At 40.6% G+C, this 23,223-nt stretch overlaps 5 protein-coding genes and 3 non-coding genes across 9 annotated transcripts; 5 read left to right on the forward strand and 3 right to left on the reverse strand.

Annotated features, from left to right (window-relative positions):
- The first annotated feature begins 118 nt into the window (after nucleotides 1-118).
- Nucleotides 119-4,920, forward strand: LOC6558653. Its single transcript, XM_043215324.1, has 8 exons — nucleotides 119-178; nucleotides 240-452; nucleotides 514-950; nucleotides 1,018-1,233; nucleotides 3,531-3,648; nucleotides 3,723-3,962; nucleotides 4,029-4,519; nucleotides 4,589-4,920. Coding segments are annotated over exons 1-8 (1,944 nt in total). The 5' UTR covers nucleotides 119-177; the 3' UTR covers nucleotides 4,817-4,920.
- Nucleotides 4,921-5,806: 886 nt separating this feature from the next.
- Nucleotides 5,807-12,431, forward strand: LOC6558677 (protein kinase 4). Of its 2 annotated transcripts, none has more exons than XM_043215440.1 (3): nucleotides 5,807-5,872; nucleotides 10,604-11,337; nucleotides 11,508-12,431. In XM_043215440.1, exons 2-3 carry the CDS (start codon nucleotides 10,628-10,630, stop codon nucleotides 12,247-12,249), a joined length of 1,452 nt encoding a protein of 483 aa, XP_043071375.1. In that variant the 5' UTR covers nucleotides 5,807-5,872; nucleotides 10,604-10,627; the 3' UTR covers nucleotides 12,250-12,431. The 2 variants fall into 2 exon arrangements, with proteins under 2 accessions (XP_043071375.1, XP_001985134.3); XM_001985098.3 differs by lacking the exon at nucleotides 5,807-5,872 and adding an exon at nucleotides 6,179-6,248.
- Trnav-aac lies at nucleotides 7,148-7,220 on the reverse strand. Its single transcript has one exon. It is a non-coding gene; the product is annotated as a tRNA-Val (tRNA).
- On the reverse strand, nucleotides 8,016-8,088 carry Trnav-aac. Its single transcript has one exon. It is a non-coding gene; the product is annotated as a tRNA-Val (tRNA).
- On the reverse strand, nucleotides 9,679-9,751 carry Trnav-aac. The gene has a single exon. It is a non-coding gene; the product is annotated as a tRNA-Val (tRNA).
- An 801-nt stretch (nucleotides 12,432-13,232) lies between the features above and the next one.
- On the forward strand, nucleotides 13,233-14,486 carry LOC6558681 (nitric oxide synthase-interacting protein homolog). The gene is made up of 3 exons (XM_001985097.3): nucleotides 13,233-14,018; nucleotides 14,079-14,187; nucleotides 14,254-14,486. The coding sequence occupies exons 1-3, from the start codon at nucleotides 13,270-13,272 to the stop codon at nucleotides 14,323-14,325; spliced, it is 930 nt and encodes a 309-aa protein (XP_001985133.1). The 5' UTR covers nucleotides 13,233-13,269; the 3' UTR covers nucleotides 14,326-14,486.
- A 331-nt stretch (nucleotides 14,487-14,817) lies between these two features.
- Nucleotides 14,818-15,396, forward strand: LOC6571901. Its single transcript, XM_001998033.2, has one exon. The coding sequence runs from the start codon at nucleotides 14,818-14,820 to the stop codon at nucleotides 15,394-15,396; it is 579 nt and encodes a 192-aa protein (XP_001998069.2).
- Nucleotides 15,397-19,414: 4,018 nt separating this feature from the next.
- On the forward strand, nucleotides 19,415-23,163 carry LOC6558690 (B-cell CLL/lymphoma 6 member B protein). The gene is made up of 4 exons (XM_001985095.3): nucleotides 19,415-19,549; nucleotides 20,748-21,071; nucleotides 21,126-22,132; nucleotides 22,212-23,163. Exons 1-4 carry the CDS (start codon nucleotides 19,415-19,417, stop codon nucleotides 22,660-22,662), a joined length of 1,917 nt encoding a protein of 638 aa, XP_001985131.1. The 3' UTR covers nucleotides 22,663-23,163.
- The last annotated feature ends 60 nt before the right edge of the window (nucleotides 23,164-23,223 follow it).

Raw genomic sequence — 23,223 nt, forward strand, 5'->3', positions numbered from 1 at the left:
TTCAGTCAGTCATCAAAACAAAATTCGAACTGTTATCATACAAATTAAAATGTGTTCTTTGATGGTGATAAGGGAAAAATAAGCGTTATTTAAATTGATTGCTAAAAACTTGCGATATAAAAGAGGTTGTTTAAGAATGGCGAGTCCAGTCAGGTTAGAAGAGTGCCAACAAATAGAAGTGAGTCCAACCGAACGTCAACTTTTGTTCATGAATTTAATTAACTAAATTTCACAAGTAGTGCAATCTCAGAAAATCCTTGGTCTCCTAACCTTCTGTCTGTTGCTGCTGTATGGATTGACGGGGGAAATTGAGGCGCCAGGTCCTACTGACGATGATCCGGATGCAATATTTTCCAAGCTCCATACGGGTAACATCAGCCTTTGCAGTGATGTGGCAAACAGAATTTTTTTGCCCTATGTGGGAGACTGCCAAAAGTATTACTTATGCTGGGGTAAGTAGAAAACGTTAAATAGCACAAATCCAAACGATTATACAAACTATTGTCTTGTCAGATGGCGAGGCCATAGAGAAACAGTGCAACAACGACTATCAGTTCAATGCTCGCAATCAGAGCTGTGGCTATCCAAACGATGCGACTTGTTTGCCAAAATGTGAACAGTATTATCTGACCACCTTCTGTTACGATCGCACCTGCACTAAATACGTGCTCTGCTATTATGGTATTCCGGTTCTGAGGGAGTGCCACGACGGATTGCAGTATAATGCGGAGACGGATCGTTGTGATTTCCCCCAATATGTTGACTGTGTGGATAATGAGTGCATGAGAACGGCTGAAGTCGTTGATCTCATATACTTACCCAGCAAGGCTTCATGCTCCAAGTACTTCCTATGTGCGAAAGGTGTTGCCCAGAATTACACTTGCGCCCCAGGATTGTATTTCAACACCAACTGCAGCTGCTGTGATTATCCAGACAGAACTGAATGCCAGGTAGGTTTATGCTTACGAGAAGCATTGAAGAAAACTTATACAGAATTTTGTACTTGACCTCATACAGGTGCCCGCATTAAAACGCAATATTTCACCCTTTCCACGAACACCGCCCCGGAGTGCTGATGTCATCTGTCCAGCTCGTGGGGTTCACTTTTACGCCCATAAATCACGCCCGGATGCCTACTACTATTGCATAAATGGACATGGTGTCACCTTGGACTGTACGCCTGGCTTGTGGTACGATCCAAATGTTGAAGAATGTCGTGAACCATTATATATATAGGGGGCTAAGAAAATTAAAGCAAATTTTCCATGGAGAATTCTAAATTGTGTTAAAACTAAATCCATAAAGTAGACAATTATATTCTGGCTCTTTTCCACAAAGCTTATATTGTAAGGCAACTTTTCCCATAGACAACTGAGCATATTCGGTTAGCCGTATTAAATGATGATCGTTCTGTAATTTTTTGTCGCCTGTCTGGGAGAAAGATAGAGAGAGCAACGTATTGTTAAACAGCTAAAATTAGCCAACGAGAGGCATGCCTATAGCCTATGGCCATTTGCAATGAGCGTTTTTAAACAATATGCAAGCAAATGCGATGAACTTTGAAATTTATTTGTTTAAATCAGAATTTATCCTCTAGGTAAATATAAATTGCGGCTCGCGACACTCCTCCATCTTGGCATCATAGAACAATCCCGGAGTGCAGTCCAGTGTGACTCCACTTCCATTCGAGCAGTAATAGTAGGCATCCTTGCGGTTCTTGTGGGCAAAGAAGTGAGCACCCTCCGTCGGGCACTCGATGTCGGCAATACGTGGCGGCACTTTGGCAAATGGCATAATATTACGCTGCAGTGACTCAACCTAAACAGAGAGAGAGAGAGAGAGAGAGAGAGAGAGAGAGAGAGAGAGAGAGCGAGAGAGAGAGAGAGAGACAGAGAGACAGACACCAACATAATATTGAAAATTCGTTGTAGGAAGTGCATTTCGAAAACTTACCGCACAATTAGCGCGTGAGGGAAAATCGCAGCACTGGCAATCGGGACTATATTGAAGTCCACTGGCACATGTCTGATTCACCGGCAGACCATCGACACAGACATAATATTTGTCACACAGCGCTTTGCTGGCAATGTACACAATATCAGCGGCATTGTTCTGCCTTATGCAGAGGTTGTCCACACAGTCCACATACTGAGGAAAATCGCAGCGATCAGTTTCCGCATTGTATTGGAGGCCATCGGCGCATTCGCGTAGAACTGGCTCGCCGCCAAAGCAGAGCACATACTTGGTGCAGGTGCGATCGTAGCAGAAGGAACTCAGTCCCTGGGCCGGACACCTGGGCAGGCATCTCACCTCGGAGACATCCACACACTGCTGATCTTTGGCATCGAAGTAGTAGCCTTCGCTGCAGGTGCGAGGCACAGCCACGCCGGCTATTAAGAGGGAAACGAATTTAAAAGAGATCCAAAACAACTTGCAGAAATCACTTACAAACGCACAGATAGTATTCGCTACAGTTAGCGATATGTGGCAAGAATAAATTGTCGGTCACATTGGAGCAAATGTTAACGTCACCCAATCCATGACCAACCAGCGTGGCCAAGAACAGCACCGTCAACAGTTGCTTAATTTTCATTGCTGTTCCTAAAAGAATTATTATCCTCAAGTCCAAGTAGACTTTTATTTTCTATACTCACTGTTGTCTGGCTTAATGTACAACTGATGACTTCATGCGATGGAAACTTCCATTTATAGGCAACTTCTTTCTTCATTTTGTTTTTGTGGTTTTTTTTTTGTTAATCAACTGCAGATATGTATTCTTAGTTGGCGAAAGAAAACTCATCAGATGGCAAAACATGCTACTTATTTTGTAATTTAGTGGCAAGCCCGTTGCAAACATTCAAATTGGATAGATAAAAGCAGTGTCACGATAATATTAATAACAAACTCTGAACTTATCTATCACATACAACTCATATGGTCTCTAATATCCTTCCCTTATCAACTACCTATTAATAAGCATATGTTTGTTAAATTTACACAATGTCTTTCAAACATTACACACCAATAGAAGCGAAAACTGTTTAAATGTCGCTGGCTTGGTCTGCACTCATCTAATTAATCTGTAATTACTTACACTAGACTACAAAAATGGAAAATGTAAATGACAAATGTAATAAGGAAATAATGTGAGTCTAGATCTATTAATCCTAAAATTTATTGGTTAACTCAACAACATTAAAAACTATATATATAAATATATATTTATGTTTTTTTTGAAGAATAATTAAAGCATTTCTATGCACAGATTGTACGACTTAGATTAGATTAGGTATAAACTTATAATTTTGGAGCAAAAAAATTAAACAAAAAGAAAAAATCGAAAAATTTAAAACCTAATCACCGGCAAACATTTCATGTTTAGGAACTCGATTAATTTCGAACATTTCATACAAAATAAGACATATGAGATTTCAGTAACAACTACCAAATTAAAATGTAGCTTTCTTATGGGTGTATCGATGCGCGTGCCCAAATTAGATAACGTCCGTAGCTTTCCAAGAACTCATTAAATGAACGAAAAAAAGAAAAATGGAAAGAAAAATGATATCAAAAAGAAATCATATAAATTCGGATGTTTTTCTAGAGCCAATCATAGTTGTGCTCTGAAACTATTGCTCTCCACAAGAAGTACGTAGAAATTGTGTGTCCCCAATGACCAATTAAAATGTTGATCTATTTGGTGTTTAATATTCCATTAACAGTGAAGTTGCTGCTGCTCTATGGATTTCTGTTCGCCCTGAACCAGTGCGTATTCGCAAGGACTTATGTAAGTATAGTGTCGGAATCCGAATCGATAGAAGCGCCCAATTCCAATGGCGAATCGGAAGAAGATGATCCTAAGTACGAATTAGTTGTGAATGATATTAATCTGTGTGCAAATGTGGCCAATAATACATTGCTTCCCGATATAACCAACTGTTCCTCCTATATAAACTGCATAGGTAATTAATATATTCTGATTAGTATTGCGAACGTGATCCTAACTTTCTGTACTATTTCTGCAATAGATGGGAAATATGCGTCTACTGGTAGCTGTTACGAAGGCACCGCTTTCGACACACTTTGTAAAAATAATACCGGGAATTGTGAGCTCTTATTTGATTACAAATACCAAACATGCAACTATGCAACTGATGAGAATGTCAAATGTCTGCCCATGTGCGAAGAATATAACCTGACAAGCTTTTGCTACGATCGCACCTGTACCAAATACGTGCTCTGCTATTTTGGTATTCCGGTTCTGAGGGAGTGCCACGATGGATTGCAGTATAATGCGGAGACGGATCGTTGTGATTTCTCCCAATATGTGGACTGTGTGGAGAACGAGTGTTCCGCGGAAAAGGATGTGACAAATATCGTATATCTGCCAAGTAAGGCTGGGTGCAGCAAGTATTTCATCTGTTCCGATGGCACTCCCTGGCCTCAGACGTGCACTAGTGGTTTAGTCTTTGATATTACGTGCAACTGTTGCGTCCCTGCAGGCAATGTTGAGTGTCAGGTGAGTGAATTTCATATCGAATGCAGATCTAATTCGAATATTGATCTTGCTCTCTTCTGAACATGTCAGATGACGCCCCAGCAGCGCAACATTCAGCCCTATTCGCGTTCACCGCCTCGACGCGCTGATATCATCTGTCCAGCTCATGGAGTTCACTTTTACGCCCACAAGTCGCGTGTGGATGCCTACTACTATTGTGTAGATGGTAATGGTGTCACCTTGGACTGTACTCCTGGCTTGTGGTACGATTCCAAGTTACGTGAATGCCGCCAACCCAAATACATAGCCAACAACTAATCATCAAATCTGATTTTGATTATGCTGTATGTTTATTTGCATTCGCCAGCTTATCTATTTATTGGTGAAGATATATAAATTTTGGATGAAAACTCCGTAATTACACATGCTTATTTTTTAACAGCATTAATGGTCACTTAATGTCTGTCTGTTTCTTTGCGTCATTTTGAGTCAAAACCTTCTATTGCCATAACTATGTCAAAACTAAACAAATTTTCAAAAGCAAGTGCGTTTTGATACTTCATTTAAAGTTTAAAAAAAAAGTGAATTTAGACCGGTAATTAGGTTAATATCCCATTAAAAAAAATTGCATATCGGATGGTACAAAATTTTCCTAAGCCTTAACATATTCAAAACTAAACAGATTTTTAAAGAGCCATAACTTTCTTTTAGCCATAATTGAAAGTATTTAATAAAAAGTGGATTTGATCAGGGTTCTATAAATTCATCTATTTTGTATTAATCTGTTAAAGATTTGGAAACACAGTCACATTATGCTGCTCACAAATCATTTAGTTATCAATTAATAATCATATTATATAAGCAGGAGGACTTTGTTCAGAAGCGGTACATAAAATCTCTGGCTTGCCGAATATAGCTTTTATTTCCCATTTCACTGGCAAAAGCTTTTCCTATCTTATTTGCAAACCATTCACAATGGTGGTGTGCCGTTATTGCGCCTGTGCCGTGCAGCTGCCGCGTGTCTTCTGAGAGAGCAAAGAGGAGAACCCCATTCATGCAGTCGCCACCCACACACACACACTCGCGCACACATCGTAGCCAATACCGAAAGCAGAAACGAATGTTGGCAGTCTCTGAATTTTCTTTGCAAACCAACCAATACACACACACACACACACACACGCACACACACACACACACACACACAAGCACACATTGAAAGTAGAAATAATCTTGAATCTGAAACTCATGAAAAGTGAAAATGTTTCGCTAGCTGCATTCAGATATTCAGTTGGCGTTGTCAGTTGGCTGCGGGTCCTTGCGCAGGAGGCAGCAGTTTGGCAGGCAGGCAGGCAGACACGCACCACTCAAAATGTAAAATGAAAAGCGCGCACTGTATTTAGAATAATCATAATTGTATTGCCCGATTTATGTATACAATCAAAAAAGTTGCAATCAATGTTTCGCGTGGCATTTGACAATCTGTGAAATTGAGTCAAACAACAACTGTCGCGTGTGTATTATTCAAGGCTGGCAAAAGGATACGCTTCTTTTTTACCAATTGTTTTGTGCTGTGTTGTGCTTTGCTCTGCTGTGTGTATCGTGTCAGGTCAGTTGAGCGTTCAAGGACTTTTCCGTACAACAACAACAATAACAACAATAACAGCAACAACAATGAGCGATGTGCCACAAATGTGAAAAATAAAGAAAAGAATTCAAAACAAATCACTTAGCTGTTAAATTAAAACAGGTAAAAAAAAAGTTTTAACAAGTACCATGCAAATCGGCATGCACTTGAAAATGCACCAAACACACACCTCAGCACACATACACACACACACACCGAGAGGGAAGGATACAAAGTTGCAGATATTCACAAACACACACGTACACACACACATATGTACTATGTACAACACACCAACGCATTCGAATTGCATTGAAAATGCTGGCATTACTCATACGCAGCGTGTGCCATCAATTGGCAGCAGTAGCAGCAGCAGCAGCAGCATCGCAGTGTGTCTGCTTGTCGCTCTGACAGACAGCCGAACAGACGGATACACATAGTCGTGGGCATTATCCAGCGAGCTTTGGCTCAAGTTGATTTAATGCCTCCACATTTTCACATTTTTTGTCTTTGCAAAGCCATGTGAAACAACAAATTCACTTCCCGCCAAGGCAAACGAGAAAAACGCAAAACAAAGTAAAGGTTAACAGCAAACACAAACCGTCAAATAAAAAAGGCCAAGAGGCCTGTTTCACAAAGTGAGAGTGAAAGTGTTTGGGCTTTACAGTACACTGAGATGTCTCCCCATTTGTGCAGTTGTGTATTTTGCAGTAGTTATTATTAATTCGTGTTTGCATTGCTACGCATCTATCCGGGAAAGCTGATCAAATGTGTCTAGACTGTAGACAAAGACTTGAGTGTGAAGTTTTGCTGCACTTGTTTGTTATCAATTACATTTTTCTCTATTCTCTTTATAGAATAATAAACCAATAAATCTTATTTAAAATAGAATGTATTCAATGAAAACGTGCCTATTATGTAAATTATAAGTGAAATACATTAAAATATTTATAAATAAAACGATTATCAACGCAAATGCCCTAAATTATATTTAAAAAAGCAATTGCAAAAAGTAAATCATCTGTTTCCGCCCGGGATCGAACCGGGGGCCTTCTGCGTGTTAGGCAGATGTGATAACCGCTACACCACGGAAACAGTTGAACGCAGGTCGGCCAAAAATGACTTTTGAATTTAGGGAATAAATACAAGGCTGGGCAATTTGCCAGCCGGTTCGGCAAACAAGTTCAAACAAACACATTGAAAAGCGAAAGGCAAAACAAAAACGAAATCAAAAGTGATGTAAAAAAATAAATTAAAAAATAAAACATTGAACAAAGGCAAACTAAAGCTTTGTATGTATGTAGGTTATATAGGTTGAGTAAGCTGATGATGGCTCGACACATACAAACATACGTCTGTATGTGTGTATGTATGTTTGTATGTGTATTTATGTTCGTTTTTTTTTATTAAAAACTGGATTACTGTTTTCAAATGAGTTTCTTTTCAAATGCGTAAATTTATTTTAATGCGCATAAAGCAGATAATGGCCAGCAAGGAATATATGAGATAAGATTAAACTATAATTTAACTTGGAGACAATATGACGATATAAACAGTTATAAGCAATTGAAACAAACATTTGTCTTATAGCACTACATTGTATAGTGTAGTCTTAATTATTTGGCTATTTGGGAATCATTTTCGCTTGTTGTTTATTTTTGAAATAGGTCCAAGCAATTACAAAAATTATTTAGCCTCTTAATTTTATTTATTTTTTCTTCGGTTAATTATTGACATTTTCATAAAATTTGTACTATTTACAGAATTCAGCAAACTATGTCATTAATAACAATAAAATCAATTTGATGATGCAACATAAAAACTAATAATATAAATTAATTTGAAAAGTTTGTTTCAATAAAATATGCGGAAAAGCATATTATTAGCTTCTGTTTCCGCCCGGGATCGAACCGGGGGCCTTCTGCGTGTTAGGCAGATGTGATAACCGCTACACCACGGAAACAGTCGGAACTGTTGCGGTCAATAGTCAATTAACAGGGTGAACGAAAATTCAAAACTAAATCAATAAAAGCAATCACAAATTGTTTTGAATGAAGCTATTTTAAAAAGCATTCTGGAATGCGACCAAATGATTTGCCAGTTTTATGTTGTTTTTTATTGTGGCTAAACTCAGTGCGGAGCTGCCAAATCTGATAATAGAATAATGGGCTCGTTAAGTGAAAAATTTATGTATACAAAAATAAATATTGATGTGCTTTCCATTCATAGTATGGAACAAGTAATAAATTAAATACCTCCATATATATAATTGTGCTTAAATTGTGCAAGTTAGTAGCAGTTTTTGGAAATTGATTCAGTTCCCTTAGAGGTCACAGCAATGTATTGTATTCAAATCATATATATTTGTTAGATACAATCAAAAACTTTTCCCTTCTTGAGAAAAGACAAACAAAGAATGTAGAAAAGTGTGAGATGAAACTTGAACCTTGGACTAGGGTCAACTCTTAAGTAGTTTGCCTTAACAATGGTGGCTCTCATATCAAGTAGAATCAATAAAAGATAAAATACTTCTGCAAAAAAATATAAAAGTGAATCTTGATGGCATACGAGAAACAAAGTCACCGCCCATTAATGTTTTATTTTAAATTTCGAAAATAACTTTGACTCTTTAAATAAACGACGGCGAACATTCAACTTGATCGAGTGCAAATATCAAACAGTAATCATAAAAACCAAAAGGGGCATTTTGGGGGGTTAGCTGAAGCACAAATCAAACATACACAATGCATTGAACCTTGCTCCAGCGGTGCACATTGAGGTACACTTTGAGGCATCTCCCAGACAACCAACCAGGCGTTCTGTATGACAACTAAAAGAGTCGAGGATGGGGGCGAGCAATTGGCTGAAATGAACCTATCAAACAGTTGTCAAAGTGTCCCATTTAAATGCTCGAGTATGTTTATTTTATTACTTTTGCCTTGTGATTTGCCTGAGTATTTATTTATTTGCGTTCAGTTCTGAGTGCGTTGTTGTGTAACTTTTCTCACTGAAGAAGTCGTTGACAAAGCCATGCATTGAACTTTGAACTTTGAGAGGAGTTCTTTTGGACTCTGATTTTAAGCATCAGAGACAGCCACAGAAATGAAGAAATACGTATCATTTTTGAATGCCAGCCTGTTTTTATAAGCAATTTTATTCTTTGCAATTTATTTTCTCTTTGCGTTTTTTTCATCTTCCCAATTTTCTTTTTATATGATTTTTGGTTGTCATTGTTGACTGGTTAATACCCCAGCCAAGGAACAAGACCGCGGACCAGAACAAGCAAGACCACTGGGAAAAACGGTTCAATGAACAGTTAAGCCAGTTAAGCGGCAAACGCAAATGTCAACATAGTGTTCTTGCACACAGACTGTGCAACAAGAGCTGCGAGAACTCATAAAACGTTTAAAATATATTAATTGCTTTTAATATTCCACATCTAACTAAAATAGCGCAGAACAGACTTTGAATATTTTAATGAAGCAAAGTACGGCAACAAAACAAGTTTAATATTTTTAAAAAACCCAATAAAAATGCAAAAAATGTTACTCTCTGTTTCCGCCCGGGATCGAACCGGGGGCCTTCTGCGTGTTAGGCAGATGTGATAACCGCTACACCACGGAAACAGTTGAAACTAATCCGGCCAAAAAGCCCACTTGGCAAACAAATCTGCCAACTATTCCAACCAAAAATATTCATTTTTATAAATATCTTGACAATTTTAAAAGCACACAAATTCATTTACAACTTGAATAAAGACCACTGTGCAGTCCTGTGGACGTGTCCTTTGTCACACGGCAAGCTGCTGTGTGGCTACAGCTATCAGCCACTCTACCCCTTTTCAACCCCTTTGTGTGGGTGTCTGCGTTCATTTTTTGGCGCGCTGGGCTTTTGTGCTGAGAGAGTTTGTCAGCTCTTGTTGGCTGTTTGGTTTGGCTGCTGCCAATGACACGGGAAGTGAAAGCATTCCCAAATTGCATGTTGTTGCTCTTGTTGCTGTTGCTGTTATTATTATTGGGGTTTTTTGACCAGGCAGGCAGACAGGCAGATTCAACCTTTGTTTAACGCTTACCTATGAAGTTCTGCGCTGTCGTTTGGGGAAGCTGTTTGGGGCTGCTGCTGTTGTTGTTGTTATTGCTGTGGGGGTAGTTGAACTTGAAAGAACGCACAAAGAGGAAACAGCAGACAGACTTGGAGTGCAGCATAATAAAAAGCATTGCGCACGTTTCCTGCTTAGCTATGTTTGTGAGTATGTTTGTGAGTGTCTGTGTGTGTGTGAGTGTCTGTGTGTGTGTGTGAGCTTCCTTCTTCCGTCTAGGCATGTCTCGACTCGAATCCAAATGACTCATGCGCTTTGTCTGGCTCAAATGTTGCCCAAACTCCCAAATCTAAATGGCAACCTTAGCATCAACTAAGTTCTTTGCAGTTTGCAGTCTGTGTCTGTCTGTTTATCGGTTAACACAAGTTTCTACTTACAGTCGTCGACAAGTGTTCGTCTGGAGATGCATTTCTGGATTGATAAGCGTTCGCAACAATGCGGTTTTGGACGGTCGCGCGTTGCCGCCTCCCTGTCGCATGCGGGCGGTGGCCTCAGCTACGGACATCCGCCGCGGCGCAGCAAGTCCAGTAGCAACAACAGCAACAACTTGGCCAGCAGCAGCAGCGGCGCCAGCAGTGGCAGCCATAATCAAACACTCGCCTCGGTGCATCGCACAGTAGCGCCTTATGGCGGTGACTGTCAGACGGGCGCTGGCACCAGTCGCCAGGCCTTGCACTATACCAGCAGCAGCAACAATAATGCACAGCAGCAACAGCAGCAGCAGCAACTCTTCCATCACAGCAGCAACAACAACAATAGCAATGCTGCTGCGGCAATGACAACGGCAACAACTGCCAGCAACAACAACAATGCTAATGTCACAGCCTCATCGGCGGCGGTGCTAACAGGCAGCGGAACAATTGTGCCACTGGTCGCACATGGTTCGCATGGCTATCATCAGCACAGCACGCGCTACCAGCCGCGATCACAGCAACAGTTGCAGCAGCAGCAGCAACAGCAGCAACACTTGCAGCAACAACAGCATCACTACAGCTACAGCTATCATCATCCACAATTTGGCAACATGGCTGTGCCGATGCGGCAGTATGAGCAACAGCCACTGCAACAGCAGCAACATCATCAGCAACATCAGCAACATTCGGGCGTCTATGCGTATGTATTTCAAATCTACCTAAAACAATTTATTTTATGCAAATTATATTATTATATCTCTAATAATATAAATTGAAAAGCATCCAACTAAAAAGAACAATGTGCAAACATTAAAATAGTTAATTTCTCTCATTTAAATGATTATGATTATAATAAAATCTACTACACAGCGACGATGCTTATAGCGCCTATCACCATCATCATCACAGCAGCAGCAACAGCAACAACAGTCGATATGCAACACCGCGTCGTCACAACTCCAGCAGCAACATGCGACACACAACAGCAACAACAGCCACATCAGCAGCAACAGCTTCCGTTACAGCAGCAGCAGTCCCTGTTTCGGCCACGCCAATACCACCCACACAGGCACAGGCAGTGGTCACGGGCCAGGGCAACCAGCTACAGCAGCAGCATCACGCACTGTTGCAACACGCCGATTCGCAGCTGCTGCCCAGTCATCTGAAGTGCGGAATGTGCGCATCGCTAGTGCTGGCCTCGGTTTTTGTGGCGGGCGCAAAGTTCTACTTTGATCATCAGGGCACTGGGCTGGAGGTGTTCATATTTTGTGGATTCTCAGTGACATTCATTTTGGCTGCCTGCATGATGTCCATGTGCCGCATACCCAGTGGATTGCTGTCCAGTCGCACTAATGGACGCGCCGTTTGCCACAGTCGTGGCGTGAATGCCGGCGGCAATGTCAGCAGCTGCATGTTGGAGCTGAATGATGTGCGCTATTTAGATGAGCGACAGGTGGAGGTTGTTAGTGCAGAAACGGCTGCAGCAGCAGCAGCTGGACCACCGCCGTATCATATAGCAATATTGCTGCCGGAGCAAACGCCGACGGCGCTGGGAAAGCAGCTGCCACTCGATGAGTCACCGCCGCCGTCCTATGATAAGATACTCGTGTAGATTAGGCTAAGAGTAGGATTTTTGGTTTTTTTTTGTTTATTTAGGAATTGAGCGTCAATTTCAGTTAAGCGTCAGCTATCTATCAACCCAGTCCGACATACCAAATACTTTTGCTCAATATTTTTCTAATGATATCAAAACTTTATATAAACATATACACGGCAAACAATTACATTTGCATATAGATGATATATAAATATATATAGATATATATATGTATAGATATATATATATATATGTATATATATAAAAATATATATACATACATATACACAAATATACATACATATATACAACTAAATATAAAGTATATTTTTAAGCTCCACTTAATATTTTTACACTTCGAAACTTTCTAATCCAAAACACACGAACCCAAGACCCAATCTCTATACTAACTATGTATCATTTTTGTTCTGTGATATGCTCAAAAGAAAATCATACGAAATAAACCATTAGAGGCAAAGCAAAGAAATAATAGGTAAACCAAAGAAATAGGAAGTAGAAGCCGTAAAGTACTACTAGATACTATATAAAAATGTGAAATGTTAAACTAAATACACATCAAGCAGCCAAACAGTATTACTAGTCAAGTAACAACTACTCATATGCAACATAAATAAATAATGTAAAGGTGCAATATAATGAAAATAAATAATGTACCCATTAATTTCAAAATTAGATTCAAATTGTTTCATTTATCGATTGGTTCCTTTTCAATATCGATAGTTCCTGGCAACCAGTGTGGTGACACTGGCTAATACCAAACATCTGTTTTGTCGATGCAATCGATAGTTGGCTTAGATGTGTCAGCATAAGTTTATTTATAATTTTAATATTTTTATTCAAACATCAATTAAGTCTAATAATATAACCACTTTAAAATGTCTATTGAGGAAGTTTAGATATTTATGCAACCAAACCCTATTTAATTTATCGACGATAGAGTTCAGTTATCGTTATCGTTTGGTTTTTGGCCTGACATTTGTTTATTTATTTGTTTGCTTATAAATTTGATTGAAAATGACTCGCCATGCACGCAATTGCACTGCCGGAGCTGTTTATACCTACAACGAAAAGAAACGCGATGCAGCAGAATCCGGATATGGCACAAATGACAAGCGTCTGGGCAAAGATTCAGTGAAATCTTTTGATTGCTGCTCATTGACCCTGCAGCCCTGCCGGAATCCTGTGGTAACCAAAGATGGTTACCTTTTCGACAAGGAGGCCATCCTACAGTACATTGTCACCAAGAAAAACGAGTACAGTCGCAAGCTGAAGGAATATGAGCGTCTGCGTCGCGTCGAGGAAAACGAACTGGCTCAGGATGCAAATAATAAGCAATTGGCGCGCATGGAGAAATTCGTCAATGCTGAGAAGCCAACAACAACTCCTGCACATAAGCCGACAGCTACCATAGTAAAGACCAGCGATCTCGATGCGATGCCCGGCACTTCATCAGCAGCAGGGGCCAGCTCTAGCAATTCCATTTCCAATATGACTAATGGGCATGAAAAGAAGCTGCCCAGCTTTTGGCTACCTTCCGAGTGTCCGAATGCAGGCGTTGCCAAGGCGCAAAAGCCCGATCCCACCATTTATTGCCCCGTCTCCCAGCAGCAGCTTCGCATGAAGGATCTAATCGATGTCAAGTTTACGCTGCTCAAAGATGGGGACACCAAGCGTTCCCTTATTGCCAAGGAGGCGCGCTACATGTGTCCCATCACCCACGATGCTTTAAGCAATGCGGTGCCTTGTGCCGTTCTGCGTCCTACGTGAGTAAGAGGAATGTCGATATTGAAAAAAATTAATTGAATTTAAATTTATGCTTGCAGTGGCGATGTCGTTACCATGGAATGCGTAGAGAAGCTTATACGCAAGGACATGATACATCCTTTGACCGATCGCAAGCTTAAGGACAAGGACATCATTCCACTGCAACGTGTAAGTGAAGCACATGACATATTACCAGAGTTTTTTTTTGTGTATAATTTAAATTGATGCTTTTAGGGTGGCACCGGCTACGCAATCACCAATGACAATCTACAAGCTAAGGAAAAGCGGCCCATGCTGCAAGTTTAGATGGATTTTAAATAACAATTTTTTTATGTTAGTTAAGCAACAATCAAACTCAATTTTTCTTAGATTAAACATTTTAAAATATTACTACATACACAAAATTGTAATTGTAGTTTTTTGTTTGTATTTTATGTTAGCTTCAAAATAAACTTTCTGAGATTCGACTTGAGATCATTTTATTCTGCGGCATATGTCAATTAAGGAAGTTTGTTTTGATTTAACAACAGTTCTTTTTGCAGTAAATGTCCCAATAATTTTGTAAATCAATTTTGAACTTAGCTGCTGTGCTAAATGAGCAAATGAGGTTTCATGTATGCGACCTTGACACACTAGTAAATTGATAAACTTTTGGCAATAGAGAAAAGTACAACGCTTGTATGAGATAACAATGTTGATAAGTGATTCGCATTGACCTTCAAATGTGGCATAAAAAGGCGAGCGCATTCCCAAAGTTCAGAACAAACCGAAAACAGCAAGAGTCTTACATATACAAGAATGTTTCAGCACAAAAACTTGATCAGGTTACTCTGCCTACTGTTTCTGGCCGGAGGACTGCCCACTAGCCAAGCGGAAGAGTTTCCACAATGTGCCAATGTGGAGGCAGATACCTTTGTGATGGCCATAGATGATTGCGTGAGCTATATATACTGCAATGGGGAGAACTCCTTTAGGGACTCCTGTCCAGAGCAAACGTATTTTGATGCCAAGGCACAGGAGTGCACCTTTGACGATGCTGGTGTTTGCCTGGAGCCAATAAGCACAACTACAGCTCAACTAGCAACAGTTGTTGCTGTGACAGTCGACAGCAGCAACGGCAGTGATGAATTGCAGCCAGGAGCACCAACTACATCTACTCCGGCATCTATAGTTGCGCAGCCAAGTGCGTCAGATGGGAGTCGACCACATTGTAATACCATGGGCGATGGCTATCATCCGCATCCGCAACGCTGCGAGTATTATTATAGCTGCATTGACGGCTATTTGACCATAGTCCGTTGTCCCTACAAATATGGCTGGGATTATGCGCAGCAGCAGTGCAAGCCATTGTCGGAGGTGCGATGCTTTAGCTTATAGGCGATAGATGATTCTCCATCTGTCTCTCTCTTAAATCCCTAGATAGAATAAATGTGCTGGGCTAACCCAAATATACAAGGCAGCCACACGAATAATGGCAATAATAAATAAGTATTTGTGGCATTTTAATGAATTGAAATCTGCAGCAGCATGGGAGGGGCAAAGTGGTGGTGCTGGGGGGAGCGGTTTTGGCCCAGCAGCGCCTCCAATTCACCTCCATTTGTATTTGTCAGGCGTTGTCAACATAATTCAAATCTAAACAGCAGGTACAAACATTTATTTTTGTAACGTTGTGGATTTTGTTGTTGTTTTGTTTTCTTTGCGACTGTGGCTGCTTCCACACTTTTATTGCAAATTAATAATGCACACAAGAATTGTGAGAATTGCAATTTGGTAGTTGCAGATGCATGTATTTGTGTGTCTCGTTTTGGCCATGTCAATTGTGTCTCGAGTAGCAGATGGACTACAAGCTAATGCTCATTATGTGTGCACCTCTAATGAATTAACAAATGTTTTGATTAACTAAATGTTGTTTGCAGCTAATTAATTAAGCAACAAATTGTGAGTACAAAACTATAACAATTTCTCTTCGGCTGCCTGAATGCCTGCCAGCATGCTTGCTCATTAATTAGAACATGGAATCAACGACGACGACGACGACGACGACAACGATGCTGTTGATGAGATTGAGATCGTTAAGAGCTGAGCAAAGACATCCACAGCGACGACAACGACGACGGCGGCAACGAGCGAGAAATCAAATCAACAAAACAAATGGCAAACAACAACAGCAAAAGCAACTAAAAGCACACAGCAAAAATTGTCAAGAGATGGACATTCGAAAAATAGAAAATCTCCAACTAAAACCGAAAGAATTGAAACATTTTCGGGTATTTTCATTTCAGATGCGAGCAGCAAACGGTTAACAAAGGTGCGCGCTTAGCCACAAACAAAAAATAGTACGCATTGACAAAAAATTAAATATATAAAATAAAATAAACTAATCAAATTCGTCACGCGACATACGTTGAACAATACAAAAATGCTAAACAGTTGTGGCATGTTATGGATATGCAAATTTTAAGCATTACAAATTAACAACATTTTAAAAACCAACTAAAAAATATAATACAAAAATCAAAACTCAACAAAAAAGTATTTAAAATAATGAGTATACAAAGTGTGCTTAACTATACCTTACAATTCATTGTTAAATAGACCGAATAAAAAGCGTGGCAGGAAAATGAAGAAATAAACATATAAGACTAATAAAACTCACATAAATTAGAAACACGAGGAAAAAAAGTCTTTTATAAATATATCTGTATTTTCATATATATCTACAGTTTTTGCGTGTTGATACAAATTTTTTATATGACAAATTATGCGATAAAATAACTTTACAATCCCAAGTGTACATAAAAACTTAAATTTTGAAATGAAAAAATGCAAACAAGTTCATTCAATAGTGTTTCTGCCAAGAAATGTCTCTTCAGATTCCAGTTGGGGATTATTTACTAATTTGTGAATGTCCAACAGAAAACATTAATGAATTTTCTTTTTAAATGTGACAAATAACAAGATAACATAATCTTTAATATCCAACACGAGTCTTTTATAAAATGGAGCAAAGTGAAAAAAAAGCCAACAAACCAAATAAATATTCCTTCTAAATATAAAGCAAGTTTTATGTTCAATAAACTATGTTGGAAACAGGAAATTTCTGCGTGAAATTGTTGACAAATTAAATTCCAGATGAAAGCCCCTTAAATTCAATTGGGCCTAGGTGTATTAATAGATTTTGCCAGGGCCGCAAAAAAAAAAAAAAAAAAAAAAAAAACTGGAAACCTCAAATACAAATTATACTAAAAAATTATACACAAAAATTCAGTTTTGCGACTACAAAAATAAGTGGACATCGAATTTATGTGCGATCTGTCATGGAAAAATAAAAGTTAAGAGAAAAGCATGCGAAATGATCAACAACAAAAATCCTTTTTGTGACTTTTGGAATGGCAATGCGGCGTATGAGCGATTATGTGTAAAATATTACGCATCAACGCTCGCAATTTGGTAGTGGATAAGTGGATAGTGGCCAAAAAGGGTGGTTGGGGGCAATGAAGGGTGTTGGGTGATGATGAAATCACTTGACAAAGACGGCACTTGGACAACAAATCAAAATAGACAGGCTGGCGAGAGCGTTTAGCACAGTTCTTGTCGCGGCTATTTAAAAATACATAAGCAACTGAAACTAATTTCGGAATATATCAAGTAAAAATCTGAGCAGAAATACCAAAGAGTTACGGAAAAGACACTTTCTGTGTGAACGAGCGCCAAAAAGGCCAAACCCCAGGCCAGAGCGTCCTTCTCCTCCCGCCCGATCCGTGCCCCGTCCAACGTCCCCAGTTCTGGTAATCATTCTTCTTCTATGTGCCTTCGTCGCTCAATAGAAAAATGCTTAGATGCGATTTTCACTCGCTGTGCACATAATGGAATGAAGAAAATTCCGTCTGTCGACAACAAAAACAACAACAACAATAACAGAACAAATCGCATGCTGGGCACCAAACGGCTAGCAAAGATGTCGTAGTTGTCACTTTCGGGGCCTCCAATGAGTTGCAGTTTGTGATTCTCACACAGTTTTATTTTATGCATGTCCGTTGCACACACAAAAATAGCCCTCGGACAAAAGTAGTGGGCAATACCACCCCAATCCACACCTACAACCCCTACAAGCCCCACCTCCCCCCCTCCTGCCAAATACGACGTAGTTGTATATCATGGCATCTAGTATAGCCGCAATGGCTAAACAATGGAAATTGGCAGATTTGTAGCGCAGCCCAGAAACCCCTGCAATCAGACAGTGATAGACATATAGCCAGGCCAGTTCCCATCGCAATGTAGACCAGAGACCAGCCAAAAGCAAGCACAACAATAACAACAACTAAAAGAAAGCACAACAAAAACCAAATTAATTTTATTTAAATAAATTTAATTGCCAGCCAAAGCACATGCTGAACCCCTGCACACCTAAAAACCATCTCAATACATACATATACATAGGTGTGTGTGCGAGTGTTTGTTGTTTTCTTCCTTTTAGTATTTTGATTGTAATTTAGTATTGTCAACTGGGTGCCTGGCAATATTAACGAAATAACCTAGGCGTATTAAACGACCAACGATCCAAAAAGAGACTACCTTGGAATGCCAAAGAGCAGACAGCAAGATCTAGAAACTGGCACAGTCAGTTAAGATTAAAATCAATTCAAATAAAACACCATGACAAAAAATGCAGTTTTTTATAAGCAACTCAATATAGAACGAATACTTAATTCGTTTAATTATATTCATAAAAATGTATTTTTAATTTTTTCTAGACTCACTAAAAATAATTTACCGGCTTTAGATATCGACTAAAGCCCAAGCCATCAAAATATTCACCTCCCACATTATTTTACACAGCTTCTAATCGAATTAAGCACACATTGATTTCAGTGTAATAATCCATTGTTTTCCCATTCACTCAACCCTTCCCCTTCCTCACAGACACACACACACACAAACCTGCACACACGCTACACTTTGCTATGTCACATCTGACTCGCACACATCGACGACTACATCACACAGCTATTCATATCATGAGCAGACGAAGCATGCCATGGCGTATGAGTAATATACCAAATGCTACGACATAAGACGTATACGCCGCGTGTGTGTCTCTAAAGATCAACGCTCTATAAAGAGCATTCGACGGATCTCTTAAAATCAAAGCGAAACGAAAAGTGTGTGACAAAATGTTCAATGAATAAACAAATCATAAAAACGACAACAAACCGAATCGCAAGACAAACAAACAAATTATGAAAATCAAAATAAACACAAGAATTCTGTTCGACAAACAATAATGAAACTGTATGCAATTTAGAATTATTGTGATGTGCTAATAAAAGGATTATTTAAATATATATTTTGCAGGACCATTTATGTGAGGAACATACAAATATTTTAATGAATTATGGAACATGTAAATACAACAAATACAAGACAACAGCAACAACAACAGCAGCAACTGCAGCAACATCAACTGGAACAGCAGCAACAACATAATGAAAATCAACAACAATTTTGTCTGCGATGGCATAATCATCAGGTAACAGCAGAGATCGGGATTTTTCTTGAGATCGTACAGAAATCAGAGAAAGACCCAAGCATGCGTAAGAGTTGAAATCAATAATTAATCTTAGCATAATAGTTCATATTTAAATCTCTCCATGCTTCCTCTCTTACGCTTTCTCTCAAAATTCTAATCATATACATTTGCAACCAAAATATTTAAAACTTTCTCAAATATGACTAGAATCCTACTGCCTTTTTATACCCAATATAATCAGTTTTTCAAGAATAAACTAAAAACTTGACCGCTGTTAACAATTTCATATATTAATGATGACTTAACTGAAATCTACTTATAGTCCATTTCTCTGAACTTTCGTGCCGCTCCAGGTGCCATTAATTCCGAGCTACTTAGCTCATCTTTTGATTTATGTTGTTCAATGTGTTATTCAAAGCACCCATTCCCCTCCTCCTCCCCCCTAAAAAATTCTCAAATGAATATAAATGAATGTTCTTATACAAGTCGTCAGCGTCGTTTTTATACGGTGTACAAGTATTATCTAGAGGCTTGGCCTCGGGCATAAAATTGACTGGACATCGTTCCGAAGAAGCGACCAGAGAAATGTCACCCGTCTATATATAGGGTTTAGAGAATATACATACATATGTACAATGTATATATATACATATACATATATACATACCTATTCACACATGGTTTTCCGCATTTCATATAGTGACAATTTTGTTGCTACAGATCGGGTGGAGGGACGACAAAGCTGTCCAAAATAGCCAAAGGCAACCGAGCGGAGTAAGAGGCAAAACACGAAGAAAAAAAATGAAAAAAAAATTTGTCAAATAAATGAAATTTTCGTGCAATTGCCAAAATCCAAAGAATTTTTACTAGCAACTAAATCTAATTTCGAAGCGGCCACAAACGCGACGCAATTGCAATTAATGCTCAGCTGCCATTAAGTGTCGCCTGGCGCATTTGCTCCAAATGTGTTCCGGGCGATGTTCCCAGCTCACCAGCTCCCAGCCAAGGGCCAAAACACAAATTTAGCCAGCCAGCCAGCCAAAAACACACACACACGCACACACATATGCATAGTCCGGGCAGCTGGTCTGCCAAATCTTGTAGTCGTACTATTTATATGATCAAGTGACCCAATTGCCCCCAACTGCAACTGACAACTGCAACATAATCCACTGTAAATCTCCGATCTCCACTCCAGACCAGTTTGCTGAGCACCCTGCCCATACTGCTGGATCAATCGCATCTCACAGATGTCACCATATCGGCGGAGGGTCGTCTGCTGCGTGCCCATCGTGTAGTGCTCAGCGCCTGCAGCAGCTTCTTCATGGAGATCTTTCGCGCTCTGGAGGCCAGCAATCATCCGGTCATCATCATACCCGGCGCCAGTTTTGGCGCTATTGTCGCCCTGCTCACGTTCATGTACTCGGGCGAGGTGAATGTCTATGAGGAACAGATACCCGTGCTCCTCAATCTGGCCGAAACTTTGGGCATCAAGGGTTTGGCGGATGTGCAGAATAATAATGTAAGTTCAAACTGTTCAATAACCTGCGTAATATCTAATGTCACCTGCCTGCAGCTACCCAAGCCAGCCAAGAGCGCTCCCAGCACCACTCCCACCACCTACAACACGGAGCCAACGGGTGGCGAGAAGCCGCTGGGATTTGAGACAGCCCGGACGCCATCGCCCGCTGCCACGCCCACAACAACGCCCAGTCTGGCAATGCCGCAGCTGCCGAATCCGTCGCTGCAAACACCGCTCCTGGCCAATAAGCTGGGCACACCCCTGGAGAACTTTTTTCTTAAGTCGCTGCAATTCTATCCGAATCTGTTGCCGCAACCCTTGAACTTCTCGCAGACGGCGCTGAATAAGACCACAGAGCTGCTGGCCAAGTATCAGCAGCAATGTCAGCTCTATCAGAGCAGCCTCGAGGAAGAGGATTGCTACGGCTCCAAGCGACTGCGCACTGGCAGTGTGCCGGGCTCAAGCAATCTAAATAACTCAACGGCCCCAAAGGATGTCAAGCGTTTGGACAAAATTGTCGAGAATCTGAGAAGCAGCAGCAGCAACAAGTCGCCAATGGAATGTGGAGCAGCGAATTCGATTGTGGCTACCTCACCGGTAACATTGGCACCACAGACCATGTCACACTTCTCACCGCAGCTGCCCGTCGTGAAGTCATCGCCCAGCTACAGCAATCCATTGGGCGGTGGGCACTTGTACAGCAGCGCCAAGCTGCCGAGTTATAGTGCCGCTGCCACGCCCACAACAGCACAGCAGGCATCCCACCAGGCATCACATCTGGCCAGTCCACCCTACATAACACCCGAGGATCATGTGAAGCTGCAGCAGCACATCGAACAATACGCGGCATGCCAGCGCGAGGCAGCAGCAGCTGCCGCAGCTGGACAGCTGATCAGTGCCAAATCTGAACCGAACTTGCTGTCACTCAGCGCCGAGAAGTTGCCGACGCCCAGCAAGCCGCCATCGAACTCCAAGCTGTATGCCACATGCTTCATATGCCACAAGCAGCTGAGCAATCAATACAATTTGCGTGTCCACCTCGAGACTCATCAGAATGTGCGGTGAGTTTGACCGGAAAAATACAATAAATATTTCATTCGTGAGTTTGGAACTCCTCTTAAATTGCTTTCGTCCTTGCAGCTATGCGTGCAACGTGTGCTCGCACGTGTCCCGCAGCAAGGATGCGCTACGCAAGCACGTCAGCTATCGTCATCCAGGTGCGCCGTCACCCTGCGAAAATGAGGCACGACGCAAACGCATCACAAAACTGGCGGCACAGTCGAGCACAGGAACTGCACCATCGGCAACTGCAACTAGTGGCGATGTTGTTGCCAGCGAGGCAGCAGGCACTGCATCTGGTTCGGGTTCGGGGTCGGGCTCGAGCTCTGTTGGGCTGTCGAATAATCCTTACCTGTTTCTACCCAATCAGTTTCAGTTGGCTGCCGCTGCGGCTGCTGTTGCCGTTGCCGAGTCAAACACAGCACCAGCCTTGGATTTGGCGCACGAAGCGCCCGTGTCCTTGAAGAGTGTAACGCCAGTGGGCAGAAATGGTGAAGCAGGCAGCAGCGAGACGAGCACATCGGCCCTATAAGCAGAGATTTAATTACACCTCAAAACACACACAAACACGTACACACACACACAACAAACAAGCAAACAAACAAATATGCTCTCACGTGAATTAATCCCCACCGCATAACGGACCAACGTCTTAGACCCGGCTGTGATACTTAGCGCAATTCGTCGTTTTTATTTTCTATTTAATTTAAATTTAATTCTCACTTGTTAATTTTAGCGCCATTTGTTAGAGTTTCGCATTCACTTATCGATACGTCGCTTCGATAAGTCGCGAGAGGTGGCAACTCAACCGTCACCGTTCTGTGAGTGACATGAGCAAAACAGTTTTAGTAGCACTGAGTGCACTCAAGCTATCCCAAACTGTAACTGCGAGGCTTTCAAAATACCTTCTGCAAAACCAAACACAACTCACACACATATACACACACACACACGCCTACACATTCTAATAAATTAAGAGCAATTTTTATAAATATTATAATTATACACAAGAAAAAAAACACACACGCACACACATGCACACAAAAAGACAAGGTCACAAAAGACCTATAAAAAAACCAAGATCAAAAATAAA

This window comes from Drosophila grimshawi, unplaced genomic scaffold, assembly GCF_018153295.1.
Source record: "Drosophila grimshawi isolate 15287-2541.00 unplaced genomic scaffold, ASM1815329v1 contig_44, whole genome shotgun sequence".
Classification (NCBI taxonomy): Eukaryota; Metazoa; Arthropoda; class Insecta; order Diptera; family Drosophilidae; genus Drosophila; species Drosophila grimshawi.